General features: G+C 34.8%; 1 protein-coding gene across 16 annotated transcripts in view; it reads right to left on the bottom strand.

Annotated features, from left to right (window-relative positions):
• The window catches only part of UBR3 (ubiquitin protein ligase E3 component n-recognin 3), a 117,771-nt gene that overhangs the window by 24,833 nt on the left and 70,968 nt on the right, over positions 1-21,970 (bottom strand). For 14 of the 16 annotated variants that reach the window (XM_035896256.1, XM_035896263.1, XM_035896257.1 and 11 more), the window contains 5 exons: positions 21,094-21,204; positions 19,593-19,805; positions 18,648-18,784; positions 13,133-13,218; positions 2,556-2,661 (listed from right to left, as the gene is read on the bottom strand). In XM_035896256.1, the coding sequence (XP_035752149.1) occupies positions 2,556-2,661; positions 13,133-13,218; positions 18,648-18,784; positions 19,593-19,805; positions 21,094-21,204 (653 nt within the window). The remainder of the gene's footprint in view (positions 1-2,555; positions 2,662-13,132; positions 13,219-18,647; positions 18,785-19,592; positions 19,806-21,093; positions 21,205-21,970) is intronic. The other 2 variants (XM_035896258.1, XM_035896261.1) reach the window with 1 other exon arrangement.

Genomic DNA, 21,970 nt, shown 5'->3' with positions numbered 1-21,970 from the left:
GATCAGTTCTCCCAGACACATGAAGCTAAGGCATGATTTATGAATAATGACATCTGAGTTGTGGAAAGCCAAGCTAAAAATTGTGAGGTCTATACCTGAGTAGTCTTAATTGTAAATATTTGTGTATTTAAATAAAGTAACTAGAAGTAAATAAGGGTGAAAAGATAATGCAATGGCGCTGGTACCCCTTCGATTATTTTCTTTTTTAGTATTGAAAATTATCCTTTTAAACAAATAAAGATGCAACTAACTTCTCTGGAGAATTGCTTTCAACTGAAATTATAATTTAAAGTTAAATAGAAAAAATAAAACATGTTGGTTTAAAGTTATTTTGCTCCCTTGTCTTTCCTAATGTTAAATTGCTTGGAGTCACAGTAATATAGTCAGATAATACAGATCTTTTCCTGTCATTGACTTTTTTTTTCTACAAGTCTTTACTTTTACTTTTCTACAAGACTTTATCTCAGGTACCGGTCAGGCTGATGATTCAGATTATTTGTTTAGCTTCAAAAAGGCAGTGTGCTATCCACATCTTAAATCTGCAGTGGTATTTCTCCACTGCCCTCTTAATCTTCTTCAGTTTACAGCAGTGTATCACCTTCTAATTGCTCTGAGCACTCATTCCAGTACCTGAAAAAATTTGCTCTTCTGGATTTCTCAGAAGATTGCGTGACTCTAAGAAGTGTGCAATTAGATCATACATGCTAATCATATGAATGCCATCTTCAAGTGAAACTACTACTTCAAATTTCTGAAATATAGTTATGGCTATCCATCTTATGCTCTAATTTATAAATAAAAAACATGTCCCCACGTTGCCTCCTCAGCAGCTTTCTGGGGCCTGCAGACTAATGTAGGAAAAATGTTCCAAGGAGTGAACAAAAAAATTCCAGCTTGATTGCATCTGTGCATCTCAACAGTAAGCTATTTCATGGCAAAATGGATGACCTCTCAGTTACAGCTTCCTAAACGAATTAGGACTTAGTGCCAAACCAACATCAGCAAGTCTACCAAGAAATCTTGAAAACCAGCGCAGAAAACAAGAGAACTGCTCAAATGCATTCCCAACACTGCAAAGCAAGCCATTATGGTCTACAGTACCATTCATTTTGAAGTGATTCAAAATATAGCCTAACGAAATCTAACTTGCAGCAACCTAACCTTGATAGGACCAATGCATGGTGAATTCCATCAAGTCTGTAAGAGCAAAAAAAGGTTGCAGGTACAGAAAAAGCTGCCCCTCTGTTAATAGCTGTTTCCAAAGCCAGCAAGCTCTTCAAGTACCAAAATGAGAAGTGCATGATCAGTCCCACAGCCATTCTGACTGTCAACTGCCTATCAATGTGATCTTAATTTTGGCTGGTATAACTCAGTCAACCATACACCAGATTTATTAACCTTGTTCCACTGTTCAATCTAGGTCAAGGCAGAATCACATGAAAACATACTCTCAAAGCAGTTTGAATGCACGCTGAATAACATAGGTTTTCAGGTTATAAAATTCTAGATACTTTTTCTGCTAATGGTTTATAAACTAATCTGTTCATTCATCTAGCCTAATTACTGCAATAACCTAGTGTTGATGGAAAAAAAAAGACCTGGGTCCAAGAGGAAAAACAGTAAAATCTCAAACTAGAAGCAAGCACACACGTTTTAATAATTTTTCCTAATATGCAGATTAGGATTGTGGCATCACTATCCTAGATGAATTTTTGAAATCCCAGGATGCTTTCCACCTCAGGCTCCTAGAAACACGCTGACAAATACACAGCTGGATAGGCACTAAAAAGACAGTCTTTTCAACATTATTGTGAACTACAAAGTGGAGACTTTTAACTATGAAGATGGTGCTGAAGGTGCCAAGAGAAAAAAAAAATTACTGTTTTCCTCTTATGAGGAAAAATAATCATCTGGTTTTAGGCAAGAAATCTTTCTTCTCACCATCAAGGTAGAATCTGAAAAGCGAAGGGTCTTAAGTCAAGCAGGGAGATGAGTCCTTGCAGAACACAGATTCATGGCTCCATTTATTATATTGTTAATACTTATACATCTGTATATGTAAAGTTTATGTTTTAAAAACAAACTCAGGTATACAACTTATTTAAAACAAAAAGTATGATGAAATTTTTTAGCTTCAAATAGAATTATTTCTCACACATATTAGGCCTACTTATGTTATTTCTATAACAGCTATTTCTCATTGCCCAACTTTCAATAAACTATTTATGAACTTAATCTCGAAGTAAATTTTGTCTGGCATCTGTACCAAGAACAGCAGTCCAACTATCCACTTATCCAATACTATTACATTTGCATGTGCTTAAGATTGCAAGTGGTGTATTTAAGCTTCAACTCAAAACTGGAACATGTCAGATTTTATGTAAAAGAAATTTGAAAATTTATTTTCACAAATATATAGATAAGATTTTTAGATGTTAAGTTCATCAGCCTACCTCACAGAGAATTGAAATTAAGACAGAAAGTTACCCAAAGTCCCTCTGTAAGGATGTTTCTTTCACAAGGTAAAACTTATATTTGGTAAATTAAATACTTGCTCTGAATTTTTATCCTGCATCGGCTGGGTTAGTTTTCTCCAGGGATTGTATGCAGAGTCTATACTGTAGAGGCGCATGTGCATGGCCAACACGTGGAACAGCTGATCTGAAAGGTGAAGAAGATAGATTGCTGATTATTATGTACAATAATATGAAGTATTTTACATTAAGTTGCCATCATTTATTGTACAAGATTCTGAAAAGTCTGTCATCTCATTCCAAATAAGCTGGTCCCTAACAAGCATTTTTTATTAGTTTTTTTAAATTTATTTTTTAAAAAAGGTTTTGAAGAGAAGTATGATTTAAATAGAAGGCAGTGAACATATACATGTATTTGAAAAAAATTGGGTTTTTCTCTCCTGAAATTCTGAAACAGAGAAAGTCTGTTTAGAAAGCTTTGACCAGATCTCAGTTGTTTTAGTGCCTGTTAACACCAGCTCCACATCCTTAATTACAGGTCTTTTTAAAAATCCCATTTCATATGCTGTTATGTTGCTAAGGTTCCATTCTCCCTTCATTTCCCTCTCCAGTTTATACCAGAAGCTGTGATTTCCTAAACATTTCTTCTAACAGAGATTGATACACTTTTAACACACAGCTTTTATTCCTCTCTCTCACAGTTAAGTTCTGGGCACAACATACTTGAAATTAACTTAAAGTTGCTCGAAATTCTGGCCTATAGCAGGATCACTTTGGCTCTTCATCCTTAAAAGTTTATTACTACTTCTGCCTTCAGAAGGTTATTTTGTAGGTAACTTCTGAAAGAGGAAAAACCCAAACTTCTGACCACACCACAGCTGACACTCAAGTAGCATCAGTCTTTGTAACAGCATAGATTTGTCCATACAACCTGCAGGCAAACTTTGCTGATATTCATCAATTCAAAACCTTCTGTACGTGCACTGTGTCAAAAATATCATTTGCAAAACACTTCTAGAACCTTCTGCCCAAAGGATACTTACTTTATTATTCATGCACATTACTGCAGTAAAAATATATTAAAATGCACAGTTTTCATTTCTATATGAATCGTAACGACCAGCACAAATAAAGACAGCTTCTAATCCTTTCTCCCCTTGAGTGAGGCAGAAGGCAGGCACCATCTATGTTGACAGCATTTTCAGAGAGGTATGTACAATAAGAATTTCAGACTTCACTTCTTTTTCTGTGTTTACAACAGTTACAGTTTGGGAAAAATGCATCTTTTTTATCTTCAAAGGCTTATATTAAAATAATATTTTTAAATACCCTTTCTCATTATTTTGCTCGCTTTTTTCCTCGTGTCACGCTATGTCATGCTATTTTTTGCCATGTTTGCCTCTCCTGTTCAATTTTCTTGGGTCCTGCTTCCTTCCTCCCTTTCATTTTAACTTTTTCTCTTAGTATCTTGCCATCTTCTCCCCCTCCCCCCCTTCTTTTATTCTTTCAATTGATCCCTTTGCCTCCTACTCTCTTAATCTCTCTCCCTTCTCTCTACAACCCACTTGCTCAACCTATACACTCACTCATAGGTCCTCTTTTTAAAGTAGAAATAGCAGCTATTAATTTATTTTCCATAAATAGACAATTACTCAGAGGTATGCAATGGCCAAAAAAGTCGCATGATGAAGTCAGCTGACTGCCAGAGCCTGAGGGCTGTAATTAGCTCCTGGGGTTTGTAAAATAATTGGAGATGTAGATGGCATTGGAACTGATTGCTGTCACCTGCTTTCTGAATAAAACCAGTCAATGAGGACAAAATAAATCATCTTTTCTCCTAGTAAAAGAGATTCTAGCAAAATACTGCTTTGCTGACAAACTTCAAAACCCTGAAAATATACTGATGTTTCATCAAAATATTAATAATTTTGAAACCCCAACAGTATAGTTTTATTTGGAATGAAATCCACGAAGGTATCCCTTCCTTCCCTCTTGCCTCTCTACTACTACAAGGAATGCAATTTTTTTCTGAACTGCTCCTTGCCTCAAACAGAAAGGGCAACTACGCAAAAAAAAAAAAAAAAAGCTTAGCATAATTAATTAACCCTTTGTTCCTTTAACAGCTATTTTCCTGAGCTTTTACTGATACAAAATTAAGCAGGCAAGCACCAAATTCTAGCACTGGATGATTTATATGTAATCTCCAAGTGTGTAACATTTATGGAGTCAAGATAAATTCTAACAGGAACTGAATCTGAACAGAAAAATTCAGTTTAGCAGCCTTGTAGAACAACAGTTTTGGTTTGTGATTAAGGCAGCTATCGCTCCTTTGCAAGAAAACGTGTTTAGCACGTAAATGTAAAGCTAGGAAGTAGGTAATAAGATATGGTTACAATGACCTTTTATGAAGTATTTTGTACGGATTGACTTAAAAGAAACATTAAGATACTCTAAATCAATGCAGCACAGCCATGCTTGTTTCTAGACTGGGGGTAACCAAGGAATAACATCGCCCCCTAACGGGAACGCTGCAGCAAAAACGGCCTGATGGCTGCCACCTTCCAGGTTGGTAAAACTGAGTTCTGATTTGTCTGTTGCTTCTGTATTCACATTTCTGCAGATTTTTACCAATTAGCAAAAAATAAGGACTAGCCAGAAGAAGATAGAGGTTTACTTCTTCACAAACATTTTTCTATTTTACACCACAGTGACTCCAAATGCTTTACCTCAAATTTACTGTTATTATGGAGTATTGGAGAAAGCCAGTGAAAACACTGGAGCACCGAAATCTGGAACTGGCAACTTCTTTGTGCACAAAGTGCTTGGTGTTTCACCACATTCTTATGCTTGAGGGATTGGCAGAAATTGGCCTTGGGCCAAATGAATACCAGAGTTTTTTTTCCTCTGTATTCATGTGAATGCATAATTCTGAAATGTAAACATAAAAATACAGAATATCCTCCCATTTTCTTATACCCTATTTAGAAGCTTTGAAATACACTTGTTTTGTTTTTTTTCTTAAAACAAGTAGCAGCAAAACATTAACATGACAATGGCCCACAAAGAACCACTTTGCCCAGTCTTGTGAAGAATGGAAAGGAAAAGGCCGTAACCCACCAGGTGTCCCAAACCCCTCAACCGCTCAGAGTGTATCTTATGATCTTATGGCCAGTTCTCTCCAGGACATCCCACCTTTGTGTGGGAAAGGGAAGATCTGGGTGCAGCTCAGCATCTCCAAAATAACATTCTTAACAGAATTTGGTAAAAGAATATTAATTTTAGAAAGCACACCTACAACAAAATTAAAGAATGATAATTATGAAGTCATAACAAAATGAGAATTACAGGTTTATGGATAACAAATCATGAGAAGTAAACAGTGAAAATAATTTGAATATGGTCCTCCTCTCCTAATGACTCCATAATATTTGAGACAGGCTGCATCCAGTTAAATTGAATAAATATAAAAATCACAAAACTTGAATGCACAATATAGCTTTTTGCTGCAAGTCATCAGAGGCTTGGCAGGATTCCAAGATTTAGACATTTAAGTGGGCAAGATTATTGCTGGCTTTAAAACATGTTCATATGACTCAAATATTATCTACATTGAAGCAGCGCTGTCTCAATTCTCCCAACTTACTTAGATGGTCTTTGTTTCCACAGAACACATGTAAAGCTTATACAAAACACTTAATAGAATCATCTAGATTAGCAGTTAGACATTAGCTTTAACTCTGATTCATATTAGCCTTCCTAATTCCATTTCTAAAAATTACAAAAATAAATCTATTGTTCCATACACTGATGCTCTTGGTACATTCTTTTCAACTCTTCCTACACCAGCTCTACTTCTCAGGGTTATCCTGCAGTGAGAGAGGAACAATAAGCTCAACTGGCATCAACACTCTCGAAAGAGCAGCTCAGAGGACAAGACCTTGTCTTTGCACTGGGACTGAAGCTATTAGAGGAAGTGTTCTAGTGCTGCTCTTATAAAAAACAAAGATAATGGGTATTTCATCTGTGTATCCACATTGCCTGCACTGGCACTGGCAGTTGCATTCTTTGCTCCTTTCAACATTAAAGCACACTGATTTCACAGATGTTGCCAAAGCTCTTAAAAATATTCTGCTCTGCCAAAGTGCACAAAGCAGGAGTCTATAAAGGTGATTTCACAGCTCTTTCCACGTCTAGTGTGGTATAAACAACACGGAAGAAGGCTAAATTCAGGGAGATGATCAGATAGGGATTTGATAGATGAGCAGCAGAACTTATAAAAATGCTGTGCTGAACTGACAACAATGAGTGATTCAGGAAGTTACATGCAGGTCTAAGTCAATCTTGGTTTGGTCTTTGCCAAAGTGATCCCAAATTTCTAGGTGAGTTTTGCAGCATTTTTTTCTTTCTTTTTTCTGGTCTCTTGACCATAAAGTAAACTCTCCAATTACCGAAGTTGAAACCAGAGGATTTTTTCTGTTATTAATTCCACTTTTGCGATGTATAGCAATGTGCTGTAATAATGATGACAAAGAAAATTAAGAAATTGCCTGACTTTGTTTTGCTTGCAAAAGTCTAGATGATGTGTTTATTCCCCAGTCTCTCTCATAGTTTTATTTTAGAAGGACATAAATAACACATACTGCTGTCATGAAAATCTCTACTTTGCTATTTTGATCCAGTCTTTTCTTTTTTCATTCTACAAATTAGTATTCATATTTACAATGTCAAAGGATCACAAAACACAGCGTCACAGCAGTTCACTGGAAGTGGAATTGAAAACATCCTTGTCTCAACTGCTATGTGAAGATCTTACCAGACATTATGCCCTTCTCCCAAAGTTTGCTGGTACTATTAAGAAGAATGCAGATTATAACAAAAAACACTTCATACAACCAGATGGGACTTGATTGTTAATAAGGAGATTGAGGAATTTTTTTCTCCTTGTAGAGATTTATATAGTCCACTTAGCAACAGCAGCTGCAAAGACCTGCTGACAGCATCTTCCCATTCATCACTGATCCAGTAGATAGGAATCAGTGAAGAAAAAAAAATGTGAAGGTCAGGAAAAGCCTATTAAGGCATTAAGACATGAATAGTCTTTACAAATCTTAAGCCTTAATTGCTGATGAAGCAGCTAATTACCCTTGACACCAAACTTGCCAGTGTATGAAATCAACTTCAGCAACAGAATTCTAACGGTGTCTATCTTTGCCTCTCCCACACTAGGTAAGAATGGCATACCAAGCTTTTTAGGAAATAGTTAGGATCATCTGTTGTTGAGAAAACCTGCTTTTTCAAAGTCAGCATGAATGGATGGGCACCAAAGATCTGCAGATTGCCATCTCCTAACTAATAAATGAAACAAAACACCAGAAAGCCCAAACCAACCACAGAAACCCACTGTACCACGGAAAAAAGCATTCCTGAAAACTACTTTTATTCTTTTTATTTTCAGTGGCTGCAGAGAGCTGGATGGGAATTTTTGCAACCATATTCACATTAATAGATTACAGGAAGGGGACAGTTGTAACTGAGCAATTCATAAAAGAATCAGGAATGAATAATACTTAGTGGTTCCACGTCTCGCTGGCCATATTGATAAAGCGGAGACAGCCATTACTATCAACATCGTTGAAAAAATTGATACAGAAGGAGCACAAAGAGCTTAGAAAATGCTTCACGTCAAGTTGACTTTCTGTGCTCACAAAAACACTAAAAGCATTGATCAAATTGATACTAACATCATTATCAAGACAGATGACACCACTGAGCCACCTACAAATGCAAAACACAGGCTTCAAATGAACAAGAGGAGGAAAAACCCAACCAAACAAAAAACCCCAGTGGAACAATGTGGTTTCTCAATGGTTACACCATCACAGAAGTTATGAAGGTGCTGGATATTTTATTTAAGGCAAGCTTAACAAGTCTTAAATACTTTTTTTATGTCTACTTGTAAATTAATGTGCTTTCCAATTAATGCAGTTGATGTTGAAATGCCAGACTGCTATCTGTGGGAAGCATATGGATAAGGAGGGAACTGAAGGGAATAAGTTCAGGGGAACTGAAGCCAGAGGACAAGGTGATAGAATATTTAATCCTTCCTAAAAAAACCCATGAATCCTATCCTTATTACAAAGGGAAAAAGGGCAAAAGAAAAGAAAGCATCCAGAAAGAAAGAAAGAACTATTTAAAAGTTAAAAGCAAGAAAGGATTAGATTATAAATTCATTTACAGAAAACTTAAATGTTGTGGGATTGTTCACCCACTATTGCAAGATTACCAGAGTAGCAGTGACAGAGAAAAACACATACACACGTTAAGAGAGATACAGAAGTTGTACAGAGAAGTCTTAATTATTCAGCCTGAATAACATGTCCTGAAGCTGTTCTATGAATACAAAACAATGAAATCAAAAAGCAAAACATCAGATCTCTTAAACTTTATAAAACAGAGACAAAAGACCTGTACAATTGTTATATATCATCATTATCCCCTAAACCCAAGAGAATTTTCGAGGCCATAGACTCTAAAACTGTAAAATGGTCCTTAAAATAGGACTTGATTTTCAAGTAATAAGTAAATAGGACTCTATTTGCATTTTTTTGTTGCATACTGTTTAGTAACACAGACTCGTGGCAAATGCACATACAGAACTTTAAACCTTAAAACGGCAATTTTACAGCCAAATTTTCTTCATCATTCTTGTCGCACAGACTTGATCACTGACACTAACAGCTACATTAATCATTCTTAATTTTACTTCCCAAGAGCAGCTGCTCTCATGGTGCAATCTACTAAAACAGCTCTTGACCTATTTGTTCCCACCATCTTCCCTGACGCTTGCTGCTGTAACAGCTCACCTGGGACAACACATTCTGTTTTCTGCAATATCTAATCACCAAACTTTACAGCTGTTACAAGATAAATACAGAGTGGTATGCTTAATCACAAGAGAGACACTGCATTATCTCACACATAAGAAAAACAAAAATGAGTTATATTTTAGATTACATTACTGCTGGACCTGACGAATGACATTTAAAAAACGAAAGCAGTTTCAATACTGTAAAAGCAAAACTTTAACAAAACAGTATTCAAGTTCTAGACAGATTTCTATAATCATTCTTTCCTCACTGTATAAGACAATGAAGAAGTTGAAGGTACATTTTAAGTCAAAATATAAAACCAGGATTACCTCTTGGAAAAAGAAGTATGGAATGAGTACCGAAAGATAACAAAATCTATTCTAGCACATGCATCTAAAGAACTACAATTTTTTAACTCTAAATGCACCAATATGGAAGGGGCAATTAAAGAAACACAATTATATCATGGTTTAGTAAAAACAAACCCTGCTATATATGGAAAAGCAATTCTGCTCCCACTAGTCATATTTAGCCTAATGTCCAATACTAAATATAGTAATACTAAATGGAAGCACTGTACAGGCCTGTTCTAGGAGAACCCTATTACCTTATATTAAAAATGAATCTATTTTAATGCAAGATTAAATATGACTAGTTTGCTACATAGCAATTTTACAAAATAAGTACCAATACAGAACACAAACAACATGTGAACGTTTTAACAATGAATAGACGGCATTTATGTCTCCATGCTGTTTAAAACACCACCACATTCATATACATAGCACCTTCATCTGAAAGCTTCAAAAGACCTCAAAACACCAACATGACTGATTTAGATCTAAATAAGAAAATTTACCATTTTACCCAGCAGTGTGGAAAAAAGCAGGTGCATTGTGTTCAAATGCTGTCTCTATCCCTTCATCAAAAATATGCACTAGAAGGCTTAAAGTAATGCAACTGCTAAAGGAAAAAGTACTATTTCCATGTGCAACACACTCAGTAAGCAAAATTACACAACAGTTTAAGAAAGGAAGAGGAAAAATGTTATAGTAAACAAACAAAATGCAATGTATTTTGCAAGTAGAAAAAAAAAATCAAGAAGTGTTATTACATTTAAAGAAAAAAACAAACAAAACATCAACACGTTTTCAAATTATAGGAAATACTCTACCAATTTCAGATTAAGCCCTTGTGTGTAAGTACATGAGAACAGCCGAATCACATAATGGGGAAAAAAATTTCTTCTCTCTAAATATATACACAATTCTGAAGACAAGGATCTAAAACAAAGTTGTCCATACTGGGCCATTTTACTTTTTATATAGACAACTAATGCACAGTTTAACAGAGTATTTGCTACTACCAAAGAGTGATGTATTTCATAAACATTTTAAATTCTGTAAACTAACACGTTTTTAAAAGCAACAGTTGATGTAATCTTACTTAAAGCTTCTCGTTAAGAAGACTATTTCCAGACTTCTCGAGTGTGAGAAGTATCTTCAAATTTCTATAAATTTAGTTCATCTATTCTGACAAACAGACAACATTGGTTCATTTTGAGACATACAGAGTTAATGGCAAACACTAAAAGTGCTAGAAAAATTGCTAAGTTTGATATATGAATTTTAACAGGACTTCAGTTTCACTTGTCTTGCTGAAGTAACAATCCAGCATGTCAGTCCTCCAGCGGAGATACATACATTCTCCATGTATCATTTCCAATTCTGTAATTCTCCAAAAAGAAATTTCTCCAATGATTACAGTATTCTCCATGCATTTCAAACTTGAGGAATATGTATTAAAAATATGTATTCACTGGCTGTCAGCAAAAGTTATGCTTGCTTTTAAAATCAGGTCCTAAGTATGTAAGAGCTCTTCTTTATGCAAGATGATGTTGAAGGTATGGTGGGGTAAGTATATGGAAAAAAATTAACTAATGTATTATACAAACCACCTAATGTCAGCTACCAAGCCTCAGCTTGGTGGAATTTTTTTCTTTCTTTCTTAAAAACCTCCAAACAAACAGAACCAACTTTGAGGTAGTTCCTCTCTTGGTGTCAACTGATACAATTCAAATAGAAACAATGGAGCTACACCAATGTACAGCAAGGCAGCTGCCCAGGACTCTGGTGGTTCAATCATTCTCCGCAAAGTCATAATCTTCCAGCACTTACTGACATTAGTTGATGATAAAGCACCATGAGAAAAACCATTATCTTTTAGATATACATATATAAAGCTTTTTAAATAGGTACATGCAACACAAATTTAACACTGATAGGACATCAAACATTTCACAGTGTTTTAAGATGTAATGAATGTATTTCATTCCTCTTTTATCTTAAAAAAAAAAAAAAAAAAAAAAAAAGTCATACAGAGAAGCTGAGATCTCCTGACTTTGAAAAACTATCAATAAGATAAAAATATGACCTTAGAAATTACAGGCCACTTCCCTGTAGACATTCGTCTAAACTTTAAAATGTCAAAACTTACAAAGATCTTGTATGGCTACTAAAGCAATGTGAAAACAAGGGTGTGCTCTCATTATAAATATTTTCATTTTAAACATTTCAATAGTTTAAGCTGAAATATCCACCCTAAGTTGCTCATCATGGTCTTCCAAATAACATGCCTGTGAAACAGGTAATGCATCCAGCAAGCTGCTGAAATTCAAAAAGTGTCTATCTTACTAGGTGAGCATACAATTAAAAATATATTGTAATTCAAGTAGAGTCTTGATCTTATGAAATGCTTCAAATATGCGAACAGTGAGCTAGTGATATTCTTCTAACACATGCATTTTTCAGGTATTTTGCTTTGCTGTGAAAGGGGGGTAACTATGGCAGGGGAAGCCAATGTGCAGTAGGGTTTAAAACTACTTTTCACAAATCACAACACAGGAGTGAAATCAATGGAACTACATTTCCTGGCAGTAACAGAAGGCTCTCATCCTGGAAAGGCTGTGGAAAGCATAGCATGTGATAGGACTTCTTTGGTGGCTCACCACCTCCAACAATGAGGTGATGCATTGTGAAGCATTGCCCATAAATCATGAACCAAAAGGCAGAGGTGGGCCCAAGCTTTCTGACATTTTTACTACTGAATCTTCTGCTACTGCTGCATAAGCTTGATTTAAACAAGCATTAGTAAAAGTAGTATTCTGGCAGGCTTTCCATTTTTTCCTGACAAAAGAAAATGTCTATTCCAAACAGTTTATATTCCAGTAAAAGATAAAATGATTTTACGTTAAGAAAAAAAAGCACTTCTGTCTACCAGAAGTACTTTATTTGCCAAACGTTAAACGTTTCGGAACAATGAAGATTTGAGAGTTTCTACCAAAGAAAATTTGCAAAACTGTCCTGTCAGAGGAAGAAAAAGGAAATTAAAGGAAATTAAAGACATGGGACACGGTACCTGCAGATTTTCATGAGCTATATTAGCACTCCAAGAAACAAATTTCTTAACTACTACTAGAAACAGCTGGGGTGAAACAAAGCTTTCCCATTTTACCCTCAAAATACTTCTAGTTTTACTCATAAAAATGTGAAATTATTAAAAAATATCATGTGGATACTGTGACAAGTGATTCTAAAAAGATTATACAGTTCTAATGAATAATGTGTGCAAATCAGATTTTAGATTTCTCAAATTGCAACTCATTATGGCAGAAAAAAAAGGTTCTTAAAAAAGTTGGCATAACTTGGATTGGAAAATCTTAGAAACAACTAGACATCTTTATTCGATATTCTAATAATTTGTATTCACACTTTGTAACACAAAACTTACTTAAACATGACCTTTTCCCAGCTGTGCTTGCACCTCCTGAACATAAATTGCCTCCTCGATGGACCAGCTCAAGTTCCAAGTTTGTTCTGCAAGAAAAAGGTAACAGTGTTGAATGGAACAGCATTATTCAAGCTTCTACGGACACAAGAGAGTCATCAACAACTCCCAGCATACACTAAATAGAAGAACGCTCTGAACTAATCTTTAGTGTGAGATACTGCCAAAACATGACTCAGAATAAAATAAACTTTATCAAGATATTGCCATAGGTGATTTTAAGTGCTTTGATTAGCAAGTACTTTATTAAGAGAGTTGCTACCAGTTGTGATTGAAGAATTAAAAAAAAAAAAAAAAAAAAGATAATTCTGAGGCTTTTTTTTGTATGCACACACAAATCCTTGATAATAAGGGAATTTATGTGCAAATCTGAAAAGACAATATACAGACTGGCTAAATTTCAATCAGTCAGTTATGTCTAAAAAGTGTTCTCTTTATTGGCAGGGCTTTTGTTTTGCTCTAAACAAACAGACAGTACAATGCATATGCCATCAAGTAACTAAGCATGGAAACAGTCTAAATTATAATAGAAGCACTGACCTTTATAGATAAGTTAGTTAATAAAAGCCTTGGAGGTTAATTCTGAATGAACTGCAGCTCATTAGTATGAAACAGGAATTGTGTCACTAAATCTCTGCCTGTCACATTGATGCTTTCTTTCTTAGTATTATTGTAATCTGATATCTAGGCACCAATTGTTTAGGCCAAATTCGATAGCTGTGTTTAATTTTGGAACTGGATGTTTCAGTACTGCATTATCTTTTATCCCCAAGACGTGGAGTAAACAATTTACGTTATGTTCTCTGAGAGTTTGTTTTAGTAAGTCAATATGCATTCCTTTAATTAAAGGAATATAATTCCATTATTCTGAAATGTTTTTTTCTATTTTAATCCAAACTGCAAAGCTCAGTCTAAACATATTTTCTTCTTTAACTAAAAATCAAACAATTTTGGGTTCCTATAATGCAACTGAAGACATACTAACATCTATTCTAGAATTTTAGGCACATAATATATCTGAGCTAAGAACACACACCCACACACACATATATTTAAGAAGAAACCACAGGATGACTGGTTTACTCAACAGAAATTATTTTTTAAGAATTTCAGCTCCATCAGGTTGAAAGAATAGTACATTTTTGATATGCAGTGTTTGTTAAGATACTTTCATGTTTTTAAAATAGTAACATTTCAGAATATTCCTTTCCTTAAGTTTGCAGCTTATGCCACCCATTTCTGAAGGAATGCTTTAATCCTCTCTACTCAGAAAAGGCAATTTAACATTGATAATGTGCCTGCTCAGAGCTCCATCTGGTTGCTGCTGATAAGGGCATCTGTGTGACAGGGGAATTTTCCACTCTTCAGGCGATTTGCAGTGCTCACTGAACTTCTAAAAATCTACCAGCAAGGAAGCAGGGACAGGGATTTGATATTAGTGGACAAAATAGCAACTGCAGATCAGCATGTGCTAGTTCATGATGGGAACATAAAGGAAAACAGTGTGTTTTATTTCTACAAACCTTCTGATAACTGATTTGTAGAACAAAATTAATGGCAGCCCTCCATTAAAACCAAGATAATTAAGATTTAAATAAAAAACACTACCCAAATGTCTAAGAACAACTTTCTAGATCTAGAATTTTACATTTTCCTTTCACCAAGAGAGATGTACAATTCTACAAGACAAACCTCAGGGACAATTCTGAAAAAACTCTTCTTGATACGTATGAGGTGTTATATAGTACTTTTTGCTATAAGAAATGTAAAGAGAGGTTTCTGGAAACATACTCCATCACACGTATCATACCAACTCACCTCCCACACTTCTTCATTGCCCCCAGTTCCTCAAAGACAGCAGCTTACAGTTCAGCTTTCTTGGAAACATTAATATTAGCCTTTTCCTCTAAGACATCTCTTTCAAAACAAACCTAAACTTTGGCATAAAAGTGCACAGTAGAGAAAGCATCTTCAGTGAAACTGAACACTTCTCCTTCATAAAATATTCTACATCAGGTACAGCCCTAATTTATATTTTGAAAGAGAGTAGTGTATGTCCTCCCTAATTCAAGCTCCCTTCTACCTTGAGAGTCTGAGCACTATCTGCCCTCTACTGAAGAAAAGCAGAGCTCTCAGTGCCTATTCTCTCATCAATGAAGGAAAACGTGGGGCATCTGATAGAAGAGTGGAACACAGAGTGGTCTCTGAAAGCACATCCTTTGCTATCTCAGCCCCCTCAACATGAAGAAAAGACAAGGTGAAAGAAAATCTATGAGAGTGACTGTTTCCTGTATCTAGAAATCTTTGTGTCATTCATTGGCGCAACACGTTTTGTAGAACACTGGCTTTATCTTCCTCACTCAGAAAAAAGTGAGGAGATGGATTTCGCTTAGCTGTACAGACTCACTATTAAAAACCAGCCCTACTTCATCCCTTCTTCTGGGCTCTCATTAAAGGAACATATTGGGGCTGTGGTAGGGTGATTGCATATTTCTCAGAATTTGTATCAGAACAGAGTAGGGAGAAGCAAAAATGCAGTGCCTTTTCCAGAAAGAGAACATATTTGGATGGACCTTCTCTTGGTATTGGGACTGAAGAATCAAGTTAAGCACTACCATTTTTTCCACTTAACTTTACAAAGACAACATATATAAGAAAAAAAACCAGACACCGGTACACAGACTGGAAGGAAAGAATACAAGGTTCTTAATACTAGCCTATACATAGCTGACAGCAAAACCAAAAGCTTTGTTTACATAGCCAACAAAAGCACGAGACCTATTGCTATGCAATACAGAAACAGTTCACCAAGATACTGCCAGAAATGACAGTCGTCAATGCTATGAATGCGGCGCTATTAAAATTAAAGCTAGGCACACATGATTTGTGAATGACACACTATACTCATCTCATAAATGTCAGCATGTTTTGCAGCTGTGCATGCAAATCAGTTTGCGAAGACCCCGAGTGCCTTTTTTTGCTAGGAAAACTGACAAGGGCTAGCCCTCCCACTAGGTGGTAGAGAATTTGCTTGTAATTTCTTTTCTCTGCTACCAGTGACATCTGTCTGCGTATGCAAAAGTGAAGTAAGAAAATTAAGTTCCCGTTTTCCTGAAGCAGAAAGGATAAGCTGGGGCAAGTGGCTACACGTTGTTTAACCAGTAGTATTCCCATTCCAGCATGCAGAAATTCACTTCAAAGCTGGCCTCCAGCTGTAAACTAGCATCTTTTAAGAAGACTGCAGATGATGTCATTTTCTGACTGAAAATGGAACATGACTTGTAAGATGATTATGAGTGTTTAATTCACTTCCAAATATACAGAGTCAATAAAAATATTATTGCATTCAAATGCTTATTTAAACAGGGGCTACTTATCATCTTGAATACTTTATCTGTATGTTAGATTAAATACCAGGAAGAAATAAATAACAGCTGTAGATGGTCTGATCAAAACCACTGAAATGTTTCAGAATACGTGAAACCAGAAATGCTCAAAGGGAAGTGGTTGGTAAGGAACACAAGGATATTACCTCAAAAAGAATTGAAAAGAAATAAGGAAGAAACAGGCTGAATGAGAAATAACTTGCAGAAAGCTAGTTGCTTCAGTCTGTAATTTAAGCTGTGGATAGTCCATGGTTTGGATACTTAAAACTAAACAAAACATACTAAAATCATACAAAGAACTCTTTCAATCTAGGAGATCACCAGCTCACTTATTTATTTCCATAAATACAAACTGTAAGGTTATATTAAAATGTCCTTTTAAAAGTTTAATTTTTTTAATGTGGAGTTCTTATGCAATTATCAAGAGAAATTAACCATTTTGTAGCTGATCTGCCAGGCACCCTCATAAGTGATCTTATGGTAACAATATGGAAGGCTGGACCCAACACCTGAAATCCTTCAGCGATGGATAAATGTGAAGTTGCTGACACCAGGCTAACCTAACAAGAAGAGTACAGGTGGCATATCCTAATCTTAGTGGTCAACCATGATTTCTCTCTCCAGCAGTACAAGCAGTAATGAAATGCTGTTCTGGTTTGAGGTATTTTTAACTCTTGGAATGAACACAAAAATCTTGGGTTTAGGGCGTTAATACAAAAATCATAAAATATAGATATATTTAAAATATGTTTAGCTAGCATTTTTAAAACTATATAACATTACACCCAGAAATATATTATAACATCATTTTTGTACCTTAACTGTCATCCTTTTATATGTGAAACATTGAATCCTTTGTATTTTTCAAATTACATTAAATTGTGTTGACCAAACACATAATTGCTAAAAATCTCAACATTATTTATCCTTGTATAGCATATACCACTTAAAGTAATACAGAATAATCTTTTAACTTGTTATTTATAAAATTTAATTGCTCTTCTTAATCAAGGCACAGTTATGATACTCTGAAAGAATATAGATAATATTTCTTTTAACAGAATTATACAATAATCTAGGTTGGAAGAGAATTCTGGACATGAGATGGTCCAACCTTCTGTCAAAACCTGAGCCTTAGATTTGATTATCCAGAGTCCTGCCCAGCCAACTCTTGAATATTCCCACTGCTGATACACTAAGGACACTCAGTAACCAGAGTTTATGAAACTGTGGTAAAGAACGCTACTGGATGATATCACTTGTGCGCTTGCTCTTTCTCTGCGGTCAGCACCTTCCCTGAAGGCTTTAGTAAGTCAGAGTTTAGAAAATTATTTGTTTAATGAGTATTTCAACTTCTTATGGGAAAATCCTGCATTACAGTAAGTCTGAACAGATTAACCATTCAGAGCATCTTAACATAAATGGTATTGATAGAAAGATGGACCGTGTGATTTTCTTGGAGATGGGGTCTGTGACACTGACAGCTATAAAACTAGAATCAAACATCACAGAAAATGCTCATAGTTTGACACTTTTTTTTAAGTCTTATTCACATGAAGAGAGATTCCTGGTTGCTGATGTGGAAAAGGCTTCTCTTGTGATCCCTATTTAGGTAAATAAAACTAATGTCTGGCAGAGATTAAAAACACCCTGTGATTTAAAAAACAGCAATATGGCAGTGATACAAGTGAAATAATATTCGGCTGAATAGCAGTAGAGAAGATTTGACAGTCTGGGAAAGGAAGATAGAAAAACAAATTCAACATAAAATTTTGATATACGGAAAGTAAAACCTTGAATAAAGAAGAAAACTAAATAAACAGAAGACAAAAACGTTCTCCAGGTTTTGTGCCACTGCTTGCATATACTAAAAATGAACTGAAAGGCAGATCCTTCCATCTTGCATATGCAAATCAGAAAATGTAACCTCAGTGTACTAAGCACTCAAAAAGTACTTTCTGGAAAGGATGGATTTATTTATTTTTTATTTTTAAAGAAGAAAACTATCTAGTGAGTAATACCATTAGTGAGAAACACAAAAGAAAAAATACAAAAAGAAGAAACATACCCACCTGGCTACTGAATACATAAACAAAAAATCATTGTCAGGTGATCCAGGACTCTTACTATAATCTGTATACTTCTTCTGTGTGGTACTTTTTATATCTTTCATCACAGATTCCATTTCTTTACTGAGATTGGTTTCAGACTATGAATAAAGACACAAAAGATTAGTTAATCTTACCTGAAGAAATGCAATAGCTGATCACAAAGCACAGCACTTCCATATTCATAAAAATGCATTTGCAGGTTATGAAAAAATATGCATTGAAAGCCAATATTCTGTCTCACAGAAGTGTTATAATATTCTGAAAGTTATTCTGATTTGTTCGAAATATAAACATCACTGTTTTGTCCATCTCCCAAGTTCAAGAATCTCACTGCTTGAATTATTTTAAAGTATATTTGCATTGCACAAGTACATGAAAGTAACACAAAATATCTCCATCAAGACTGAAAGGCTAGCAAACTTCTATAGCATTAATTCTATCATTCATAAAGACCTCATGAAGCTTTGTAATACATAGGCATCTACAAACTGCTCTTTCTGTAAAACAAATAATCCATACCTTAAAATGTTCTTAATAGACGTTCTCTAAATAGCTTCCAGTTACAAGGCTATTGCTATTTTTACATTGTAAAGAAATGATAAATGGATTTTATACTACATGACTCAATTGCATGTAAATTACTATGCAGAGAAATGAAAATGTATTCAATAAAAAAAATTAATCATATTTTGTCATAGCTTTTTAATTGTTCATTCTTAGTATGTAATGCATTAAGTGCTGTAAATATTTTAAATTTCTTGATCTGAAAAAAAAATGGTACACTATCTTCCACGTCAGAGGAAAGTGAAGTTTCCCAGGTTGTCGAGTTTCTAAGAGGTCACAAATGCAACATAATGTAAAAACTGAAAGGTAAGAGGCAAATTAACAAGGATCTTTCTGCCTTACACTGATGCTTACTGGGAAAGTTCCCAGCTGTTCTTGAAGATCTTCCACCTCTTGTACAAGATCTTGCATACACTTGTTACTATGACTTTGCCAAATGCTTCTTTCCACGTTGTTTCCAGGATAACAAGGAAGAACACTGTTAGCAAACTGCCTACAGAGAGGACAGGTAAATTCTCCTTTGTCCACTGAAAAACCCTGGAGGACCTGGTCATTCTAAAAGAAAATAAAGAAGATGCAATCATCTAGGTAGTAGTAATATGTGCTAGGATCAAAAGTTCACCTAAATAATCTAGAAACATTCAAGAATACAATGAGATGGAATTAATAGTTGATTTCAAGTTTAAGTGAGAATGCACCAGAAAAGGGACTTCAGTGTCTATATGATGCAAAAAATTACTTTTCCAAAATTCTGTACAATTGGATTCTACCATGAAAGCCCAGATATCACTTAATTATCTTGATGATACAATTACCCCTGAAAGCATCTTTTCAGTCATATGGAAAAGAACAATTCATCATGGGATCCAATAAAGGTGGTGCAGCTTCCAATTTCTCTAGAGGCAAATTTCACAGTATGACCAATGCTGATTCTAAAAATACAAAAGCATTGCTCGTTTTTCCTCAAAATGGAAACAAATCAACAAAACTTATGAAAAAATAAAACTAAAGAAATATCACATGAAGTAATCTTGAACAAAAAAGCAGTTTCATACGCAACGAAGTCATCATTCAGTCTTTATCTTATTACACTAAATAATACAGAAAGAAATTATTGCTTAAAATCTGATGACTTCTAGCACTGCTGAGCCTGTGATAACATTCTATGGTGCCATTCAGAAGATCTGCAATTGGGCTGCAAGAGGTTGAGGGGGGTGAAGGAGGCCAGCAACATCAATGGAACACTACCTTGGTTACTCCATATGAAAATATGGATGTCTTTTCTAGCCATTTCTAGCCAATTTCTGAGGCTTGACTAACAAACTGTATTTTAAAATCATACATAGCAGTAATTTCCCAGCAGTATTTTCCAAAATGAAAAAAACCCCCCATATATAATTCAAAAGAGTTAAACTATTTTAACTCATTTCTCTAAACTGCATGTAAATACATAACATATACCATACATAACTGGAGATAAAAATCTAACTTTTTGTAACCGAATTTTCATTTTAGGAGTTAACCAAAACCACAAGTTTATATTCATAAAATTTCCCTCTCGTTTTTCCTTCAGTTCCTCTGTGATTTCTAACACACGTTAAACATCAAAATAGGAATTTATGAAACAGAAATGAAAATTGTAAGAAATATTTTACTTGAATATGCACACAAGGAAACAAACAAAACAACCACAAAACCCAGTGATTTAAAACACAGTAAAACATCTTGTCCATTCATGTCAACCCAATCTTTCTCTGAATTGAACAGCATAAATCCAATTGACTTTACTAAGAACAGTTCAGATCCAAACAAAAAACCAAAGATCATCTTTAGTTTTACTTACCCGTAAAGATTCCATGTAAGATTTGTGACAATCTATGTGTAAAGTGTGACCGCAAGTTTGTACATAAACACCACCTTCCCAGCCTATTGACACTGCTTGCAAACAGGAACTCTGAACAAAGCAAAAACAGTAAGAAAAAAGAACAACAATATATATCAAGTTATAAAGGTATGTAGTACAACTTATTTTAAGATTTAAAAAAATATATAGATTTTAATTTGCATGCTAATTGAAAGACATGGTGTGGAAATAAAGAAAAATTTTATTTTATGAAGTATTTGCTTGTGCTAACTTACATGACTGTTCAAAAGAAGAGCGTAATGGCAAAGACCCAAACACTTAACTTAAACTCGGGCAGTTCTTCTCACTTAAGAGAATTACTTCTTTAAAGAACCTCTTGTATTACAACATGAAGACGCCTCTAACTCTACCATATGTTCCAATAGTACAAGTTATCCCATGTCCAACAGCAATATACTGCTCCAATACATTTCATTCAATTCTGTATGTAACCAAAATAGTAAGGTGACATTTATATAATTAAACCCCAATCTGTTATTAAAATTCAGTGTAAACACTTAGGGTTTTTAATGAGTTGTTGAATGAAATCTTATATAGCACATCATGAAGGGAAAAGAAAACAAATACTTGTTTAGTAAATTTAGTTTTGTTCTAGAGCGTTTTGAAAACATTGGCCTTATTCAAAGACTGCACTTATAGCTCACATGTAAAAAAATAAAGTTACTTCACTGTTAAGTTCTCAGAAAGTAACAAACTGAAAAAAACCAGTCACCACTGTCAAAGTTATGCTAAGGAATTCTAGAAAATTCTCTTGCAGAATACCTAGCTATAGTCTGTCTAATTACTAAATCTCTAT

This window comes from Egretta garzetta, unplaced genomic scaffold (assembly GCF_000687185.1).
Source record: "Egretta garzetta isolate BGI_Z169 unplaced genomic scaffold, ASM68718v1 scaffold16, whole genome shotgun sequence".
NCBI classification, from domain to species: domain Eukaryota; kingdom Metazoa; phylum Chordata; class Aves; order Pelecaniformes; family Ardeidae; genus Egretta; species Egretta garzetta.
This window is presented reverse-complemented; position numbering and strand designations above follow the sequence as displayed.